Source organism: Chiloscyllium plagiosum, chromosome 4, assembly GCF_004010195.1.
Source record: "Chiloscyllium plagiosum isolate BGI_BamShark_2017 chromosome 4, ASM401019v2, whole genome shotgun sequence".
NCBI lineage: Eukaryota > Metazoa > Chordata > Chondrichthyes > Orectolobiformes > Hemiscylliidae > Chiloscyllium > Chiloscyllium plagiosum.
In genome coordinates this window covers 40,069,106-40,091,199 of record NC_057713.1, presented here as the reverse complement: position 1 = coordinate 40,091,199, position 22,094 = coordinate 40,069,106, and the positions used below count along the sequence as shown (strand labels likewise).

Below are 22,094 nucleotides of genomic sequence, written 5' to 3'. Positions count from 1 at the left end.
AGGAGTCTAGATTAGAGTGGTGCTGGAAAAGCACAGCATCCGAGGAGCAGGAAAATCGACGTTTCGGGCAAAAGCCCTTCATCAGGAATGGAGGCAGGGAGCCTACAGTGTGGAGAGATAAATGGTAGGGGATATGGCCATCGGTTTGTAAGGTGCTATCTAAGCAATTGCCAAAGGTGGAATTGGCAGAACAAAGGACGAGTGGTCTGTTACAAAATTACAGAAACCAGGTGGAGTTTTATAACTAGATTAGATGGAATATGATATACATAGAAACAGGCCATTTGCCCAGTTCGTGCATGCCCCACTTGACCCTCCTCCCATCTTTCCGCAAATTTCTACCAACATAAGCCATTATAAATGGTTAAAATATAACTGAATAAACCCTTCTACATGTTCACTTGAATAAATCAATATTTGCTTCAGCTACTCTTTACTGGCAAGTTTGACATTTGCACCAATCTGGGTCATGTGTTAGGCATTTAGTCTTGAGGTCCGAGTATTTGACTGAATTGAATTGAATTTGGATTTGATGTAGAAATTTAACAGATTCTTTTCTTTGGTACAACATTTAGAAAACTCTAAGATATGCACATGAATAGGAAAGGTATGGAGGGAGGTGGGCCAGGTACAGGCAGGTGGAGGTAGTTTAGTTTCAAACGTTCAGCATGGACTGACTGGATTGAAGGATTTGTTTCCATGCTGTATGACTTTATGATTATGACTATAATAAGATTTTTCTACATTTCCTATTTATTTCTGGTGTCTCTTTTAGGTTAATAGCCTCTGTACATTTGCTCTTCCCACAAGTGTAAAGACCTCTCTCTTTTAAAAAAAATTCAATTAAAATTCTTTTTAATTTTGAAGACCCCTACATGGTCACCGCTAAGCCTACTTTCATGAAAGAATCCCCAAGTTGTTCTTCCTCTGATACATGACTTCCACAGTTTTGATTTTATTCTTGTCAATATTGTTAGCATCCTCTCCAGTACCACCACCTTCTAAACAGAAAGAACCATCACAGGCTCCTACTTATTCCATGTTGATTCCAACCAAAATTTTGTCCTGCGCACTTTGGATCCAAATACAGATACAAACAAGTGTCCTCGAAACTCAGTTTAGCAACTCACTGTTTGTCAGATGCGAAGTCGTCAATCAGTTGAACTCCACTCACTTCCTCCAAATGAAAAAGGTATTCTTATGGGCCCTTGTATGACCCAGTTATTGTGGGAGGTAAAGAACATTTCATTGTACCATTCCTGCACACTCATTAAGTTGCATTTTAACAGTATTTGATTGCAATGAAGGCCAATTTGTGCATTCTTCCTGAACCGGATATAGGTGAGTTTGTTTCTAACTTCATCTTTTTTCCACATTTACATGGTTAACTGCAGAATGTTCCATTTGCAAAAACATACTATCAACAAGTATTCATTACAAGCCTACTGACTCCCATAGCAATCGTGACTGTGCTATCCGGCATTCTGTTTTGAAAGGATGTTATTCTTAGCCTGAATTTCTTTAAAATACTTTCAGATAATGTAACCTTACATACTAACACAAGCCAAAATGTATTTCTTGTTCCTCAAAAAAGGATTCAAATCATCAGCCAACCCCTCTTGACTCAGCATGGTTGCTGGAGCTCATGAAAATACTACTTCTATTTCATGTACCTGCACTCACCACTTTCTCCACACCTTCTATCCAACCAGACTTCATGCTCAATGAACTATTTTCACCATCTTGTTAGAGAAATTGATGGGATTGAAGGCTGATAATCTACATTCCAGACTGCTCAAGAAAATGGCTCTAGAAATGATGGCTGTATTGATAGTCATCTTCCAAGATTCTTTAGACTCTGGAACAGTTCCTACAGAGTGGAAATGTAATCCTAATTTACAAGGGAAGGTAGAAAGAAAACAGAGAAACTGTGGAGCAGTGAGTCCGATGTCAGTAGTGGGCAAGATGCTAAAGTCCATCAAGGATTTTATAGCAGAGCACTTAGAAAACAATGGCAAAATCAGACAAAGTCGGCATGAATTTACAGAAGGGAAATCATGCTTGACAAATTACTGGAACTCTTCCAGCGTGTAACTAGAAGAATTGATCAGGGGAGCCAGTAGATGTAGTTTATTTGGACTTTCAATAAGCTTTTGACAAAATGCCACATAAAAGATTATGATGCAAAGTACATAGGTTTAGAGGTAATGTATTGAGATGGATAGAAAATTCATTAACAAACAGGGAAGAGTGTCAGTATAAATGCATCTTTTCCGAACAGCAGCTAGTGGGATACTGCAGGGATCAGTCTTAGAACCTCAGCTATTACAATATATTAATGATTTAGATGAGAGAATTAAATATCCAAAACTTTCAGATGACACAAAGCTAGGTCAAAGGGTGAGCTGCAGAGAGGATTTTTATTTTCTTTATGCATGGGATGAGGGAGTGACTGGCTAAGCAGCATTTATTATCCATCCCTAATTGTCCAGAGGCGAATAAAGAGTCAACCACATTGCTGTGGGTCTGCAATCACATGTAGGTGAGACAAGATAGGGATGGCAGTTTCCTTCCCTAAAGGACATTAGTGAATCAGATATATGTTTTCAACAATCAACAATGGAAGCATGGTCATCATTAACCTCTTAATTCCACATTTTAAAAAGAATTGAATTCAACTTCCTTCGTTTGCCATGACAGGATTAGAACCAGGGTCCCTAGAACATGACCTGGGTCTCTGGAATAAAAGTCCAGCAATAATACCACAAGGCCATCAGGCTGAGTGTGTGGACAAATGCATGGCAAATGCAGTATCATGTGAATAAGGTGAGAATTTTGCTATTTTTATGGTTCTATGTAAGATGCAGTGCACAAATTCACCTCAGCTCCTGAGGTTACACCTTTCACACCCTTTCTTATGCAAAATGTCCATATTACAGAGGAGGAAGTGCTGGATGCCTTGAATTGCATAAAAGTGGATAAATCCCCAGGACCTGATCAGGTGAACCCTAGAACTCTGTGGGAAGCTAGGGAGGCGATTGCTAGGCCTCTTGCGGAGATATTTGTATCATTGATAGTCACAGGTGATGTGTCAGAAGACTGGAGGTTGGCTAACATGGTGCCACTGTTTAAGAAAGGTGGTAAGGACAAGCCAGGGAACTATAGACCGGTGAGCCTGATGTCAATGATGGGCAAGTTGTTGGAGGGAATCCGGAGGGACAGGATGTACACGTATGTGGAAAGGCAAGGACTGCTTAGGGATAGTCTACATGGTTTTGCACGTGGGAAATCATGTCTCACAAACTTGATTGAGTTTTTTGAATAAGTAACAAAGAGGATTGATGAGGGCAGAGCAGTAGATGTGATTTATATGGACTGCAGTAAGGCGTTCAACAAGGTTCCCCATGGGAGACTGATTAGCAAGGTTAGATCTCACGGAATAGAGGTGCTGCATTTTGGGAAAGCAAATCTTAGCAGGATGTATACACTTAATGATAAGGTCCTAGGAAGCTTTACTGAACAAAGAGACTTGAATTGCAGGTTCATAGCTCCTTCAAAGTGGAGTCACAGGTAGATAGGATAGTGAAGGCGACGTTTGGTATGCTTTCTTTTATTGGTCAGAGTATTGAGTACAGGAGTTGGGAGGTCATGTTGTGGCTGTACAGGACATTGGTTAGGCCACTGTTGGAATATTGCATGCAATTCCGGTCTCCTTCCTATCGGAAAGATGTTGTGAAACTTGAAAAGGTTCAGAAAAGACTTACAAGGATGTTGCCAGGGTTGGAGGATTTGAGCTATAGGGAGAGGCTGAACAGGCTGGGGCTGTTGTCCCTGCAGCGTCGGAGGCTGAGGGGTGACCTTATAGACGTTTACAAAATTATGAGGGGCATGGATACGGTAAATAGACAAAGTCTTTTCCCTGGGGTCGGGGAGTCCAAAACTAGAGGGCATAGGTTTAGGGTGAGAGGGGAAAGATATAAAAGAGACGTAAGGGCAACCTTTTTATGCAGAGGGTGGTACAATGAGCTGCCAGAGGAAGTGGTGGAGGCTGGTACAATTACAACATTGGATGGGTATATGAATAGGAAGGATTTGGAGGGATATGGGCCGGGTGCTGGCAGGTGGGACTAGATTGGGTTGGGATATCTGGTAAGCATGGACGGGCTGGACCGAAGGGTCTGTTTCCATGTTGTACATCTCTATGACTCTATAACTACTTCCATATAGGACAAAAGCAGAAAATACCAACACCTGCAAATTCTCTTCTAAGTTACTCACCAATTCTAACTTGAAATTTTTGTTAATAAGTCATCCCTTGCTGCTTTCTAAATTTTCTCACCTATCCAGAATCTTTATAGCAGTGCACGCAGAATCAAAATTGTTACAGCAATGGAGATGGTTCTTTGGTATGTCACATCTGCACCATTTTTAAAGAAGCAATTTGCCTAGTATCTTACCCACTTCCTCCCGCTGTCTCCTTTACAGATAATACCATTAAATTCTTTATTTGATTTCCTTCCACAACACTTAGCAATTTCAAATCCATACCATTCACTGCTCAATAAAGTTCCTTCTCCTATCTTTAGCAAAATGCTTCTGTCATCTTGTTCTGAATCACTGTATGAAGGAGAAGTCCCAACTTATCTACTCTTAAAATACGAGTCTTTTCTGTTCTCAACTGATATCAGCACAGACATCAATAAAGTTTTCAAATTTTGATTTCTTTTGCTCTGTGGACAGCAATTGATATGGACATCTCTGCTTATGATGAGAAACAGATGTGGCTGTAAAAACAGATTTCAATAAGTTTTGAAATAGAGACAATTTTCATCTTTAACACATACTTCTACTTGATCAATTGCAGCACCAGAATACTTGTATGTCATAACCCTAGTTAGAATGCATATTCTAAAAGTAAACAAATATTTTTTCAAATATAAATAGTTAACAGTGCTTTGAAACTTGTACACAAGAACAACATACAAAATGCTTGTAGGAAACAAAAACCAATCTGTACACTTTTTTTGGCTTTTGGAACGAGAGAGAAAATTTGGATTTCAAAACACATTTTAAATACAGTTTTTAAATACTTCTGAAGCCTTTTCTTACTGAGTCACATGTTTTGGCTTTTGGATAGTACCTGTTTCCTGTGTCTCCGAACACTCAGCTGATTTGCTCTCGTTAATATAAATGGTGCCATTTCGCAGAAGCCATATTACTCCAGTCACTAGTTGAACAAAGGGGTTTTCCTTATTCATGACATCATCTTCTGACAGATATCTATCAATATTTAAGAATTATAATTATATTTCTAATTTAGCATAATATATTATCTTACTTAATCACGATTAATTAGGAAAAGTTTACTATTAAACAACTGTACTGGGATAACAGCAAATGAAATTTGACACAAGTACAGAAATAGGTTTCTGTAGCATGAGGGCATCAATAATAGTATTGAAAGGTAATACATGCATTTTCAGATAGATACAAAAGATCCCCGGCACTACTCTGAAGGAGAGCAGAGGTGTAATGCCTAATGTCTTGACATATGTTTATTCTTCAATCATAAGTGCGTTGGACATTTGTGTCCCTGCATTGTGTTCTGTAATTGCAAGCCTTCCTTTTTAAAAAAATGCCTTTTAAAATGCCTTTGGCAATAATATATTTATCTTTGCATTAATCTTGGCAAATTGAAGCAGAATATAATCTTATAACAACAGAGAACTAGAAAATGAAAAAGGCATGAATGCGTGTGTGGAAGTAATGGTGAGGGTAACCACATTCACTGTTCAAATGTAGACCAGCAACCACACAGGCACAGAGAAAAAAAACAAGACAATTAACAAATTTGTGTTCTTCTGCTCCCTGAGGAGTTGTGCAAGACTGTTAGCTCATTAATAACGGAGTTTTCAGTACTGTTGAAAACAGAAACAAATGTTATTCAAACAATAACTATGCTGAGTAGTCAGAATGATGTTTGGTAATGCTACTCCTTTTGGGGACGGTGCAACAATGAAGTACTGGGGAGAATGTTTCAGGCGTTCAGATGGCATATTTTCTGACATATTTAGATGAGTGTCACCAAACGTAGGTATTTGCCTTTGGGATCTTGGAAATTGCAGTTTATCTGGGGAACAAAAATTGAAGATTCTTCCCAGATGATCTTTGAGGGAGGACAAACAGATTTTAAAAAGTCATTTTCCAGAAATAGGAGAACAGGTGAGTGAGGCAGGTCTTTCACAACAGATTCCTTCTCCAAACTGAAAATACAAACCATCTAGAAGCTTGCAAAACACTATTCAAACAGAACAGTAATAAAATCCAGTTGCAAAAATGATCAGAAATTTTCAGTAAAGTGATTTCAAGCAACCAAGACTCTTAGTTATGTGAATCCAGGTAGTTTCCAACTAATGCTAAAAACATTTTGAATACATTGTTTTATTGACCTCTTTTTAAAAAAAGGTATCTCCCCAATCACTTGGTGCCCTGTTCACAGATTCATCGACACGAAGGCAAATGTTCTTAATTGCCTTACAGAATCCTGTTATCGCTTGGTGAGCCCAGATGTCCCTATCTTCTGCATTCCTTGAGATTCCCCCTTTTTCTGAGCCTTCCTGCCTGCCTATTTTCCAGTGCAGTAAATGTGTTCCATAATTCAGCATTACATTTTAGTCTAAATGTTTAAAGACAAGTTTTAAGACTATAGATTTTCTCAATAAAGCCCAATCAGAGAGAGAAAAAAAAAGTTGGACAGACAAAGAAGTGGATAATGGTCAGCCTAGAAGAATGAATAGCTGCTAACAGGGACTATTAGGAGCTGACAATGGATTGTGGGTGATATCAGCCCATGTGATAACTGGTACGTGGGGTTGAGAGAAGAGATGGGGAAAAGTGTTTAATATTGTTCAACAACTTTAGGGCTTAAATCCAGAAGGCTGCGGAGTTCGCAAAGTGCATATGAGGTGCACTGAATTTGCACTGAACTTCACTGGAGAACTACAGCAAGGCTGAGCCAGATGTTGGACAGGGAACATGGTAGTAATGAAGTGACAGGCAACTGGAAGCTCAGGGCCTCTTTTGCAAACAAAACATAAAATGTTCTGCAATCTGGTCGCCCTATCTCTGCTTTGTTTCAATACTAGCATTGCAAGCAGCGAATACAGTAGACTGGATTAAGCTAAGTGCAGATAAAAGGCGCTGTCTCACCTGGAAGCCATGTTTGGGACTTTGGATTCATAGGAAGGAAGTAAACGGGCAGGTATTATACCTTTAGTGACTGTAGGTGAAGGTGTCTTGAGGATGTGTTGAGAGTAAAGGAGGAGTGGATCAGGGTGTGCCAGAAGGAACGGCTGACAAGGAGGTGGTGGAAATGGCAACTAATGATCGTTGCTGGTGGGATGGTAGGAGATAACAAGAGGGAACCCTAACACTGTTGTGGGAGGGAAGCGAGGGGGAGGTGGCCAAAGTGCAGAAGATGAGTTGGATCTATCATTTACAGTACTCGGGAATCATCGTTTGAGGAAGATGTGCATTTTGGAGGCCCACTTGCTGAAGTTGGCATTATCAGGACAAGTTAAAAAAATCACAACACTTTCGGACCGCTGCTCCTTCATTAGGGGTTGTGGAGAACACAACCACCTGAAGGAGCAGCACTCTGAAAGCTTGTGCTTCCAAATAAACCTGTTGGACTATAACCTGGTGTAGTGTACTCCCCAGTCCAACATGTCTACAAATCATGATTGTCAGAACAGATGCAACAGAGACGGTAGAACTGGGAGAATGGAATAGTCTTTACAAGAAGCAGAGTGGAGGATGTATAGTCACTTAACTATGGGAGGTTGTGGGTTTATAGTGGATATTGCTGGTGGGCCTATCCCCAGAAATAGATAGAGAGATGTCAAGGAAGGGAAAGATGGAGTCAGAGATGGATCAGGTGAAGGTGAAACCTGGATGGAAATTAGAAGTGAAATAGATAACTTTTCCAATTCCAAACTAGAGGGGGGGAAGTAGCACCAATTTCATTATCGCGATGTGGAAAAATTTGAGAGTGGGGGTTGGAGAGTGCTGGAACAAGGAACATATCACACACCCCACAAAAACAGGCATAACTGAAGCCCATATGGGTACCCACAGACACACCTTTGATCTGAAATTGGCATTTTACTGTGGTTAAAGGAAGTGAATGCTCAAGATAATGGATGAAGTCCCAAGATAGGCTGAGATTACATTCAAGGACTCCATGAAAGACTAACTTAATGGAACACATCCACCATAGACAGGAAGAATAACGTAAGAGAACGAGCCATCACTGCACCATTAAGGGTGTTTAACTGTCACTTGCCCATGTGTATCTCAGATTATTGTGGGTGATAAAGTAGACAAGGGTTTCACAACTTGTGTGGCAAATCTAACACTGGTAGCGCACAGGTTTAAAAGCAAGAGGCCCTGGAGTTGCTTAAAGGCTTGCTCACCAAAGAAGATACATCGATCACTAACTACCTCCACATCTAGAGGATAACCATTTATCTACATGATTATCTTAATTAGGGCTACGTTGGGAGCATTAATGCAATTTAGGAATCAATTTCACATTCTTAGGCTGATTTATTTGCAACATCAGATCTTGAGGTGGCAGTGTTTTGGACTAGGTAATATGCATTTAGCTGGTTTCAGTAGCCTTGTCTGTGGTGAACTTTATGATTGTAGTACAGCACAGATATTCATGTTCCTCACTGCATTGTGGAGAAACTTCTCGTCCAGTTGTGGAATCTTACAGCCTCAAACTCCAATCATTCTTCCATGGCAACAAACTGGATCTGAGTGTATTATGCACTGGGACCTTGGATCTGTGGTTCAGGGGGCATCCAAGGCCGCAATCTATGGATCCTTGAAGTACCCAAGCGACTTTTTTTTGTTTTTGTGGGAAAGGGCAAGTGCTATGGTTTTCTTGAGGTCCAGATTTGGTTGAATTGGTAGCTTCCTTTGGGTTGCAATATTATGAATTCCACAAACTAAGCAGTCTTTAACATACTGAAATGTGACCTGTGTTATGTTCCACCGATTTATGGAGTCATACAGGTGTATAGACCCTTTGATCCAACTCGTCCATGCCGAGCAGCTATCCTAAATTAATCTAGTCCCATTTGGCAGCACTTAGCCTATATCTCTCAATGTTTCCTATTCATGGGTAGGTTAAACAGTTTATGATGCAAAAGTCACTGCAACCCCACAAGTGGTCAACACTATGACTTTTTGTCAGTAATCCTCTTCTAATACTTTGGTAATGGTACTTAATTCCTTTCCTGCATTCTTTACTATTACGAGATATTCAAAATATTCCCATCCATAAAACAGATGCAAAATGTGTTTAACTCCTCTGTCTCTTTAAAATCTCAATTGTGATTAAAGGCACCTAAGCAGAATTAAAGTGTTACATAAAATTAGTTTGAATTAAAGGAGTTACACTCATTTTTCATATTTCATAATGAAAAATTACAGGCAATTCACATTTATTCTCCATAGCAAATCTGTTCAGAAGGATTCTCAGGCTTCAAAAGTTGTCTTAAAAGTCAACATCTATAGTATTGTTTTTGCTACACAAAAAAAGGTAATGGTCCAATGGATGAACTTTGAAAATTGAATTTTTTTTTACATTTTACAAATGGGAACTTTACAGCAAAACAACTAAAGATATTTGACGATACAAATCGGCAGTTATGCTTCAGGTTACAAATGCCATTCACTGTCGTGTTCAGCTCTTCAGCATGCTCAAATGTACTTTCAGAAATGGATTAATACAGGCAACAAAGAAACTATGCTCAGTGATGAGATGAAATATTAAATGATGTTGCTGATCAATGCAAGTTAGAGAAATTACACCAACAGAAATGTGAATAACAGCACTTAAAATCAAGCTCAGGTGGCTGCTTGGCATCGTAAAACATTGAGAGACAAACCTTCTCACAATGATGGAACAGTTATTGAAAGTCATCATGTTAGATTCTTGATCCAACTGCATTCTCTACCCTTAACTCCCCACCCTCCTGTTATCCCAAAGTGAATCTCTGCAGAGAGAAATACTTTTATTTTCCTTTATTATACTCACCCTTAGCAAAGGCAAGTTCAGCAAAACAGTTTCTCATGTATTACCTCCAGTCTCAAGGAGACCAAAATAAAACAAGTCTAAACAAACACAGACATTTCAACACTACTGACAACACCTCTCCACAAGAGAAATAGCACAGAACAAATCCCTTTAAAGCACAGTGCCATCACACAATTTAATCACACGTTTCAGAGGCTTAATGACATTCCTGTTCTTTTACTTCTGAAGTTATTGAAGTAGATTTTATGATAAAAATAAAATAAGCCAAATCGTTCATTGTTACCTGTAAAAGTTAAAGTCAATGCTTTCATTACAAATATCTGTAAAACATCAATTTTAAAAGATTTTATTTCTTTCTGAAACTGGATGGTTTGACTGTTTGAGGGCCATAAAATAAATTAAAGCATATACAGTTTGCTTCAATACCAAGACACTGGCATACAATCTGCCATATCAGTTGCACACAAGAAAAAAAATGAGCATGGAAAGATTTTAACGGCAGTAAAGCTCTTTCACGTATATAAAGATTGCACAATGTACTTAAGTTCAGTTTATTGATAAGCATATTTAAGTACATAATATTACACATAATTGTGTTGAAAAAGGCAGAATATCCTCTGAAGATCACCTGAATGTGGCACAAAGCAGAAATAAAGCTGACGCATTAACAAGAGATGGGAAACAACTGTCTAAAGATGCCAGTGCAGGATTCAAAAATTATATCCCAACCCAATTCAGCCATTGCCCCTTTTGAGCCAGGTTTCCAACTTCACCTCACTTCCCTGGTTCTCTCAGCAGTGGCACATGCACTGATGACGTTTCTTCTCGCTGAATGTGTCAGCACATACAGACACTTGGTGCAGCCTTTATTTACATTGCCAGGTGATATCACTTCGTAGAATCAGAATCCCTATAATGTGGGAGCAGGCCATTTGGCCCAGAGTCCTAACCAACCCTCTGAAAAGCACCTCTCCAGACCCACCCCATCCCTGTAACACTGCATTTCCCATAGCTAATCACCTGGCCTATACATCCCTGGACATAACTGGCAATTTAGCCTGGCCAATCCACCTAACCTTTCGGAGGAAACCCACAAAGACAGGGTAAACATGCAAACTCCATAGAGATAGTTGTCCAAGGGTAGAATCGAATCCAGGTCCCTGGTGCTGTGAGCAGCAGTGTTAACCACTGAGCCACTATGCTACCCTAATGGTGTGGCAACCATGTTGCATTATGGCTAATTATTGCATTAAAGAAATGCAAGAAGCTTGTAAGTAAGCCAGACATTCTAAATTGAATTTTAATTAGTTTACAAATGGGAAAGTCAAGTAAATTTTAATTCTACAAATTAAGACTAATTTCTTAGATATAATCATCACTGCAATAATATCACCAAGTATATATATTTATTTAGATTCTTACCCAAATACTAATGTGCCATCCTTCTTAATCCCAAATTGTGCATTTTGAATGCCTTTTCCATCTTGTACCAGTTTTCCATTACTCACTACTGCACCCAAGCAACGTCCTGTGTCCATGTCAAAAAATCCACCATTCTGAGCCACCAAACACGTTTTGGATTTTATAGTTTCCTGTACTGTTGCTCTATAAGACTCACTGCATCCACCTGATTTTAATGGTTCTAAAACTGAGACAGTTCTCAAAGGATTATTCACAAATGTGAGGTGGCCAGTAACAGCTTTAAGCTTTCCTCCATCAATTGGAAAGTTTGAAACAAATACAGTAGTTCTAGTTACAGGGAGGTTTGTAGATTTATCAGCAGGCCAAGTTTCATGTGTCACATTTCCAAAAACTATAGGCTGACAATCTCTGACATATCTGTGAGTATGTTGAGATCCATGCTCCAAGGGATGGTATGGAAATAGATCATTTAAAGGTGACCTGCAAAAGGAGCATACAAGATTGTCAAAAACCAGGAACAAAAACAAAATGAATTGAAAACAAATAAAGAGCAAAAGATAAAACACTACAACCTGTTATATTTTTAAAACAAGACATTTAGCATATAATGAAAAGATTTTTTATTCCTGACTGGGTAAAGGAGTTCAAAACTTTGACAATGAGAAACTCTCAAACTTCCAATTTTATGCAAGATAGACAAATTTGCTAATCAGAGGCAGATTGGTGACAAACATTTTAAGGAGACTCACATGCATAGTTTTTTTGGGCCTCAGGAAACACAGGCAAACAGAATTAATTGTATCTGAATGCTTCCAGAAAAATCTGTTTTCAGCATGGCTTTTGGGCCAGCATAAATAGGAATGCTACCCAGGAGCGCTAGACAAACACGTTCACCCACATAAGACCCTCAGTTCAAAGTTTAGAAATTACAAACGTTTTGAACCCACATCCGAAAACTTGAAAGCCAGAATCTTTCCTGAGAAAGGCTCTGAATACTCTCAACATTTTCCATTTGACAGCAAGCCTCATCTATGGCCAATTGACAGACAGGAACCGGTTTGGAAAAAAATGGTAAAACAAGCTGAGTTTGATACAGAACAATACTTCCAGTTTTACTGTCTGCACATCCTCTAACCACATTCTTCTGACTTTGTTATTAGGCTCACCAAACTAGTAGTCATAGTAGCTCGTGATGAGTTATAAATTTTGACGTGGGAGGAAACCCACGTAGACACGGGAAGAATGTGCAAACTCCACAGTCACCCAAGACTGGAATTGAACCTGGGTTCCTGACATTGTGAGGCAGCAGTGCTAACCACTGAGCCACCATGCCACCCCAAAGGGATGGCTGGAAAATGAGTACAGCCAGAACTAACAGGAACTCCAAAGAAACAAACATCCCAACTCACCATTAAGGTTTAAGAGTTGTACAACTGGGCGCAGCTTGTATTCGAATGGGACATAATTAGTTTCGAGGTACTACTTGCCAGTGCCTATACGGTCTTAAGTATCAAGTTTCAAAGGGATCAAGCCCCAAGGGATCCTTTCATATCCGCTACAAATTCACCTGCACCTCCACACACATCATTTACTGCATCCGCTGCACCTGATGTGGCCTCCTCTATATTGGGGAGACAGGCCACCTACTTGCAGAACGTTTCAGAGAACACCTCTGGGACACCCGGACGAACCAACCCAACCACCCCATGGCTCAACAATTCAACTCCCCCTCCCACTCCACCAAGGACATGCAGGTCCTTGGATTCCTCCATCGCCAGACCATAGCAACACGGCGGCTGGAGGAACCCTCCGCCATCATCCGCCTAGGAACCCTCCAACCACAAGGGATGAACTCAGATTTCTCCAGTTTCCTCATTTCCCCTCCCTCCAACTTGTCTCAGTCAAATCCCTCGAACTCAGCACCGCCTTCCTAACCTGCAATCTCCTTCCTGACCTCTCCGCCCCACCCCCACTCCAACCTATCACCCTCACCTTGATCTCCTTCCACCTATCGCATTTCCAACGCCCCTCCCCCCTACCTTTTATCTTAGCCTGCTGGGCACACTTTCCTCATTCCTGAAGAAGGGCTCATGCCCGAAACGTCGATTCTCTTGCTCCTTGGATGCTGCCTGACCTGCGCTTTTCCAGCTCTGATCTCCAGTATCTGCAGTCCTCACTTTCTCCTATCAAGTTTCAAAGCCTTGTAGAGGTACGTGTCTCTGAACTGGTTGCTCAGGAAAAAAATGGAAGATTTCTCCATTCGTATCACGGACATTTGTACATCTGCCTTCCGTGTAAGGAGGAATTTACCATAAGTTTTCAGTTCCTCTCAACTCGATACTCCAAAATGCCCCATTGCCCATGTTTATTATCTCAGATCCAGCAGCCCCTCCCACCAGACTTTTTCAACTTGAGCCAAGACATTAAGAAATTTGAGGAAGCGAACTACTCGTTGTGGAACCGACTATCCGTCCAGGAACTTCAGCCGCAAAATGCAGCGCTGACCCTTCCACTTCAGAAAAGTTAAAGAGATTAAGAAGGATCAAACAAAAAGGCGGATAAGAACATACCTACTACTAACAACCCCGCTGGACTGAAAAAGCAACAGAAAATCGACAGCTAGCCTCACAGACCAGCCATAAATCCAGCGCCAGGCAACGCTGCGGCCACCAACCGCCATTCGCACGCTTCATGACCCCATCACCATCGTCTCCAGGGTCACGTGAAACTAGCCGTCCTCTCGCCTCACCTCCTCCACCTCCTTGTGGTCATGTGATCTCAACACCCTTAAATCGAATTTAAAATCCTCCCTAAAACTTGACAGGAGAAAACCCAATGACCATTTCGTTTATAATACTAACTTTCAAAATCGGGTGACGCTTTAAAAGCATCGATACTCCGGACGGATTGATCGCCAGAGTCGACTGGAGGGGACCGCTTTCATCGGTGCACTTCTCATAGCAGGAAGTGGTGGGCGCATGCGTAGCTTTGGACATGGTGTCAGCTGCGGTCGCGGGTGCTCGATGCACGCGCGCCTTGAGGAATGTTTTACTCATAAAGGGTCATAATGTGCTTCTGGCGGAGAGGGTGCGCGCGGCTAACACTGGGGTAACGGTCCCCGGCCATCACCATCAACAGTACTGCATACAGCTTGTCAGGTTAGTGTGTTAGGTGAAAGTGAGGACTGCAGATCAGAGTCAAGAGTGAGGCGCTGGAAAAGCATAGCAGGTCAGGCAGCATCCGAGGCGCAGGAGAGTCGACGTTTCGGGCAAAAGCCCGAAATGTTTGGACAGCCGCTGTCAACACTGCTGTGATTCAAATAGTGGATGGTGGATCACCGCCACCTTCTCAAGGGCAATTCAGAATGGTAATGAATGCTAGCATCTATATTGTACTACAACAACAAGAAACTCATCTGTAGTCTCCTTATCCACACTACCCTAACAAGTATCTTCATTACAACAACACCTGCACTGCACTTGTGTACGAGGTGTAAATGTGCTGAGGAAGGGTCGCTGGACCCAAAATGTTAACACTGAATTCTCTTCACAGAGTGCTGCCAGACCTGCTGAGCTTTCCCAGCAACTTCTGATTTTATTTGTAGTTGTAAATGTACTGGGACTGAGTGATCTGGCAAAACCTTTGTCAAAATGATTAGGCTGCCACTTTTTAATTCATTTGCAAGGATGTGGTTGTCACTGGCCATTTTAATGCCTATCCCTGATTGTCCAGAGGGCAGTTAAGAGTCACCCACATTGCTGTAGGTCTGGAGTCATGTGTAGGATAGGTGGGTGAACCAGATTTTTTTTCCTCTGACAATCAACAACCATTCTTAATTTTATTGAGGTCAAATTCTATCATCTGCAGTGGTAGGAACCAAAGCCAGGCCAATAGAACATTACCTGCATCTCTGGATTAATAATTAAGAGGGTCGTTGCCTCTCTTGCATCCTGATTCTGTTTAAACTCAACCCAGTATACATTACTTGAAACATTTCTTTGTTATCTAGATTCACAACAAAATTCAGCACAAGAGATTGTTTAATCCACCTTCCTTTGCCCCTCCAATGGAAACAGTCCCTGAAGACTTTCCACGGTGATAGTATATTTGCTGTTATAAGTGCTATCACCCAATATTGTATTTTTCCATGTGTCTCCTGATTCTGCTCCACCATTCAATAGTGTCTGTTGATTTTTCACCTCAATTCTGCTTTCTTGACAGCTGTCCTGATCTCTTGATTCCTAGAAAGCTTAAAAACAATCTGTCTCGATGTTGACATCCTCAACAGTGAAGGGTCCACAACATTTTGATAGAAAATTCCAAACATTTACTCTGTCAGTGAACGCATCTGTTCTCATCTGCATTCTAAACGATTAGCCCCCTACACTGTGGCAGTGATTCAATGTTCAAGATTTCCCACCCTGTGGAAACAAGTTTTCAGACTCAATCTTGTCAAACCTCTTCAGAATCGTAGAAAGAAAAGTCATATTGCACTCAAAATGTTCACTGTTTTTCCCCTATCCACAGGTACTGCCAAACCTTCAGAATTTTGCATGTTTCAATAAGATCGCCTTTCGTTTTTCTAAAGTCCACACAATATAGGCCCACAGGATAGAAAGTTGGAACAAAAGAATCTGTAGCTTCCTAGTGATGAAACAGACAGAGTAACATGAAAGCAAGGAAAGTGTATATGACAGATTGCAAATGCTTATACAATTGAGAACAAAGCTAAATGAAGATTTGGAGGAAATAATTCACATCTTTGGATAATGTATGAGACAGCAATTTCTTATATTTTTGGGATTGTGTGTATGTAGAGTTTAAATTTTTAAGTATTGAGTGACAAACATTTGGCCTGTTTTGACAGACTGGAGCATAGAGGTGTTTGCAAGGCTGTAATTTTTCCAGTGACAAATATGGTCGTCATTCTTTTGCATGGATCCTTTTAAATTAACAGTTTAAAGGATCTTTAATGTGTAAATAGGATACAATTTCAAAGCTTCCAGAACACAGACTTGGAAATTTGGTTGAATGATGAGGTAGATAGTATAACAAACCTTGTTTTGACTGCCACTTAATGACCGGCAGTTTTGATAAACCGTCAAAAATTATATACCTGAAACACCAGAAGTTTACTGTATTATCATGGTCTCCATGATGTTCAAGTAGTCAGCTGATGGTGGAGTGAGAAAGCTCTCTGCCGGTAAGTATTATTCAAGGCAAAGTTGCACTATTATTTAAGTAATTTATGCTGTAAATAAAGTGTAACAGTGATGTATATACCCCTTGCATTATGTTTCTATTACTTATATGGTTTTTTAACATTGATTATGTGGGCCTCTAGATCAACCAGAATATTTGATTAACCGGCCCACTGCTGGTCCCATAGGTGCCAGTATATTAAAGTTTTGCTGGAATGGATTCGAGCAGGACATAGAAGGCAGGTGTATGGCAGATGACATTTATTGCAAGGAATTGAGAAGCACCAGTACTACATATTTATCAGGAAGATTGAAAGATGCAATACTAAATAGTAAAGTTTTAAAGGATGAGACTTGAATATATATGTGCATAAATCTTTGAGAATAGCATTCAAATTAAGGTGACTTTTAAAAATAAATACTGGATCCTTGCCCTTTAAAAGTAAATTTGAAGTATCAAATGGGGTAATGTATTCAGTCTGTGCGCTGCATTTTAAGCAGGATGCCAAATTGTTAAAATGGATTTGTCATAAACTGCTTCAGAATGATGAACTTCACTTATGTGGAAAAACTGGAGAAGTTGAGATTGCCCTGTTTGGAACTGGGAAAGTTAAAGGGACATTTGTTGCAGATGTTCAAAACTATGCAGGGTTTTTACAGAGTAAATAAGGAAACCTGCTTCCAATGGTGATGTTGATTACCAGAGAGCACAATTATATGGTGATTGTCAAATAAAAAGAGACTCTTTGATGTTGAAAAGTTTCACCACTGCAGTCTTTTCCCCACCAAATCACTGAGTTTATAACACTAAGCACACAGATTACAACTAACATGCACTAGTCATTCAATATCTATCTTTTTCTCATCAAATAAGAATGTGCTTGCATATGTACTTTGCACAGTGTTGTGAATAAATTTTATGTCACCAGCGTCACAGTTGAAGGATAATCGTATGTGGAAACTTATGATTTCAGAGATCTATGTCTGCTATCCAGTACAGATTGTCAGGAATTGTTCACAATGCAAAAATGTCCAGGGCAAGATGGTGAAGCTTTAAGATAGCTTTAAAGGCAGTTTAGACTGGCAGAATAAATAACAGAAAATGGTTCAGTAATAATTGAAAAGGTTGGAAATAACAGCTGAGAGTGAAAAGATACTTGCTAAAATGTAATTAGTTATTTTGTTCTTTACTGCCACTGTCATGGAATCTCTATAGTGTGGAAACAAGTCCACACCAACCCTCCGAAGAGTAACCCACCCACACCCATTACTCGACACTTACTCCTGACCAATGCACCTAACCTACAGATCCCTGAACACTATAGGCAATTCAGCATGGCCAATTCACCTAACCTACACATCTTTAGATTGTGGGAGGAAACCGGAGCACCCAGAAGAAACCCATGCAGACATGGGAAGAAAGTGCAAACACCACACAGACAATCGCCCAAGGCTGGAATCGAACCTGGGTCTCTAGTGCTGTGAGGCAGCAGTGCTAACCACTGAGCTACCGTGCCACCATGGTTCATAATTTTGCTTAAATATTAAAATCTAGGCTTTATGTGCAATTGATCATTGCCTGCTTCGCTGTGCTACATGAGGACCCATACATGAGAGAAGTGTGAGAAATCCTTGAAATTTTAATTGTATTGAAACAGATCTCCAAGTGAACAGGTGGCCAACAGAGGTTAGGATGCACAATTTACTTTTACAAATAAAATTGGTTCTTGGACAGTAGAATTAATTATAGTCTGCATTTGATGAATAATGGCTCGAAAGTTGTTAATTGTCCTTATTAATTTACTGGCTTATTTTTGTTCTGATCTGATTTACTTTTGAAGAAATTAACAAGAAATTCTGAGAAACTTCATCAAATTGTAATTTTTTTCCCCACTTCCTGGATTTCATAGTGAGAAAGATTGGGTTTGGGGATTTCAGTATTGTTTTGAAATGGAATAGCAGGTATGATCTTGATGACATTTTCTCATCTGAAGCCATATCATGATGTTCTCTTTAAATACTGTAGAGTATTTCAACCCTAGTCTTTTTGTTTAGAATTTTCTGGCTTAGGATTTCTTAAATTGAATTTACATCATATTGTAATATGAGCTGAGTTTTGCTCTGAAGCATACAGAAATAGCCTGACAGATGACAATTGTTTGGAACTTTTGATATATTATTTCTCACTAGCAAATCTTGCGATCACATCAGTAAAATTGACGACAGAGTTAGACTTCTGGTCAAGTCAGTTCTGAAGAAGACTTACATTTACTTACAAGATAATGCATGGCTTAGAAAGGGTGGATGCTGGGAATTTGTTTCCGTTAGGTGGGGAGACTAGGATCCATGGACACAGCCTTAGAATTAGAGGGGGTCAAGTTAGAATGGAAATGAGCAGTCATTTCTTCAGCCAAAGAGTAATGGGCCTGTGGAATTCATTGCCATGGAGCACAGTGGAGGCTGGGACATTAAATGTCTTCAAGGCAGAGATTGATAAATTCTAGATCTCGCAAGGAATTAAGGGCTATCTGGAGAGTGCGAAAAAGTGGAGTTGAAATGCCCATCAGCCATGATTGAATGGCGGAGTGAACTCAATGGGCCGAATGGCCTTACTTCCACTCCTGTCTTATAGTCTTATGAACTTTATTTCTCTCTACTCAGATCTTACCAGACCTGCTACGTTTCTCCAGTACATTCCGTTAATACTTCAAATTTCCAGAAGTTGCAGTACTTTGCTTTAATTTTATTCATGTCCTCAGGTGTCTTGCTGTGTTTGGTGCAGCCAGTATTTATATTCTGAACGAAAATAAGCAAAGCCTGTCCTTATATGTCAGTGCTCTTCTTCCACATAGAAATCGAGATTATGAAGGTTTCCTGTCTTCTCTGCTGCTTCCTGCAGAATTCCGTAGCTCAGTGTTTGCATTAAGAGCATTCAATGTGGAATTGGCTCAGGTAAGTATTCTCATCGACCTCTTACAAGTGTGTGGTTTGTAAATTAATGATTCTCACCTTTTATTCACGTTATGACATGAATTAGAAAATTCTGTCATCATGTAAGCTGAATATCTCCAGATAATATGAAATGCAACATATCTAAATATCCAACACTTCTGTTTTGAAATGATTATTGTGCATAAGTAAGGTTAACACCATTTTAACATTGACTACGCTTTAGATGTTCTTCTTAGATTGTATTATGCTTTGGATAAGATGTGGTCATGAAAGGCATTTTTCTTTATTTTCTTTTCTTGCTTGAAGAAAGCCACGAACATTTTACCAGCAAATCGTCAGATTTTTGCCTACTTAACTAATCTATAACCGTCTGAAAACTCCTCTTTACTTCCCAACATACTTTCCTACCTTTCTTGCTTTGTGTTGACTTCAAATTTAACTACCCATACCTTTTCTCCCCTCTTGATGTAAATTGTAAAAGGTTGTGACCCCAGCACAGATTCCTGTCGGACTCAACACAGCACATTCAGCTCATCAGAAAAATAATTTTCGATGTGTTTCCCCCTATTTTCTGCTCACCAGCTAATTTTCTAACCATGCTAATATGTACTCCCTATACCATGAGCTTCTATTTTGTGCATTAACCTTTTATGTGGAACCTGATCAAGTGCCTTCTAGAAATCCAAGTTCAATGTAAGAATGCTATTGTAATTGAGTGGTGCAGTTCAGAAATGAAATCACCTTGCCAATTCAGATTAGAGCTATCCATTTTTAAAATCTGACCTGATTGTCAAATCATGCTTCAAGATCTCAACAACTATTTCCATTTTTTCACAGAAGTTAACTCTTTGTCCCAGGCTGAGCTATTTTGTATGGACTTCGCATATCCATCCCTCTGCTTCAGCTTAATTATTCCTCATCATCTTAGCTTTTTGAAGTGGATTGTACTTGATCTTGACATTGTGTGCAAAAATATAGGAAATTATAATTCATTACAGTATGAGTCAAGAACATGGCTATTTTAGCTAATACATAATCTTAATTCTATTTTCTCACTTTGTGCCTTGGTATTTTTTTTATAAGGTTCAAGATTTAGTATCTCAGAAGACAATAGGTCTGATGAGGATGCAGTTTTGGAGGCAAGTGATTGAAGATATTTACAGTGATAACCCTCCCCATCAACCCATTGCCATCGAACTGTGGAAGGTAAATCAGCTTTAAAAGATTATTTGATCTTCAGGCATCTGAATTATAATGTGGAAGTCATGAAACTAAAGTTTCGTGTAAAAATGTTCTTGCTAAATTCCACTGGAATCTGTGGCAGAGATTTTGGAGCAGGTTGCTCAGCAAATAAGCCATAAGGAAAGAAGAGTACTGAAGTATTCTCAGCAATATTGTTCTATGGGTACTGCTTACTCTTTGGCACCTTATTCAAATGACCATTATCAATATGTTAACCTTAATGAATCAAATACTGGCAGAACTTTGTATAATAGAAATTATCACTATTGAGTTCTTGTCCTCTACTGTCCTTGGCTATTCATATGTGTTGTGGTTCTGTTCGCCGAGCTGGAAGTTTTTGTTGCAAACGTTTCGTCCCCTGGCTAGGCGACATCATCAGTGCTTGGGAGCCTCCTGCGAAGCGCTTCTTTGATGTTTCCTCCGGTGTTTATAGTGGTCTGTCCCTGCTGCTTCCGGTTGTCAGTTTCAGCTGTCCGCTGTAGTGGTTGGTATATTGTGTCCAGGTCGATGTGTTTGTTGATGGAGTTTGTGGATGAATGCCATGCCTCTAGGAATTCCCTGGCTGTTGTCTGTCTGACTTGCCCTTTGATAGTAGTGTTGTTCCAGTCGAATTCATGTTGCTTGTTGTCTGTGTGTGTGGCTAATAAGGATCCTGATGTAGCTTCGTTTGTGTGTGTTGGGGTGGTTACTTTTATAGTTTAGGACTTGGTCTGTGTGTGTGGCTTTCCTGTATACCCTTGTAGTGAATTCTCCATTCGGTGTTCTCTGTACCATCACGTCTAGGAATGGGAGTTGGCTATCCTTATCCTGGACATCATCTGAAACATACACATAGACAAAGAAGAAACCATGATATCATTCAACGTGATGGCACTGTTCACTTCGATTGACAAAACCTTAGCCAGAGAAACAATAGCCAACCTACTGGACATACAGAACAGAAAACAGGACGCTGAACCTATCAACAAAGACGGCATACTTAAACTACTGGACTTGTGCCTCACAACACACTTCACATTCAACAACCAGATATACGAACAAATCAACAGAACACCCATGGGATCACCAATCTCGGGACTCACAGCAGAGGCAGTTATGCAAAGGTTAGAACAAACAGCCCTACCACAAATTCAACCCAAACTCTGGGTCAGATACGTCGATGACACGTT

General features: G+C 40.0%; 2 protein-coding genes across 5 annotated transcripts in view; one reads left to right on the top strand and one right to left on the bottom strand.

Annotated features, from left to right (window-relative positions):
• Nucleotides 1-14,234, bottom strand: part of nagpa (N-acetylglucosamine-1-phosphodiester alpha-N-acetylglucosaminidase) — a 42,414-nt gene extending 28,180 nt beyond the window's left edge. The window contains exons 1-3 of one of the 2 annotated variants that reach the window (XM_043688028.1): nt 14,101-14,234; nt 11,531-12,010; nt 5,141-5,280 (exon numbers count right to left, since the gene is read on the bottom strand). In XM_043688028.1, the coding sequence (XP_043543963.1) occupies nt 5,141-5,280; nt 11,531-12,010; nt 14,101-14,210 (730 nt within the window). In that variant the 5' untranslated portion in view covers nt 14,211-14,234. The remainder of the gene's footprint in view (nt 1-5,140; nt 5,281-11,530; nt 12,011-14,100) is intronic. The other variant, XM_043688029.1, reaches the window with a different exon arrangement.
• A 289-nt stretch (nt 14,235-14,523) lies between these two features.
• The window catches only part of ndufaf6 (NADH:ubiquinone oxidoreductase complex assembly factor 6), a 32,672-nt gene continuing 25,101 nt past the window's right edge, over nt 14,524-22,094 (top strand). For 2 of the 3 annotated variants that reach the window (XM_043688032.1, XM_043688031.1), the window contains exons 1-3: nt 14,524-14,688; nt 19,584-19,683; nt 20,767-20,889. In XM_043688032.1, coding sequence (XP_043543967.1) covers nt 14,525-14,688; nt 19,584-19,683; nt 20,767-20,889 — 387 coding nt within the window. In that variant the 5' untranslated portion in view covers nt 14,524. Of the gene's footprint in view, nt 14,898-19,583; nt 19,684-20,766; nt 20,890-22,094 lie in introns of all 3 variants that reach the window. The other variant, XM_043688033.1, reaches the window with a different exon arrangement.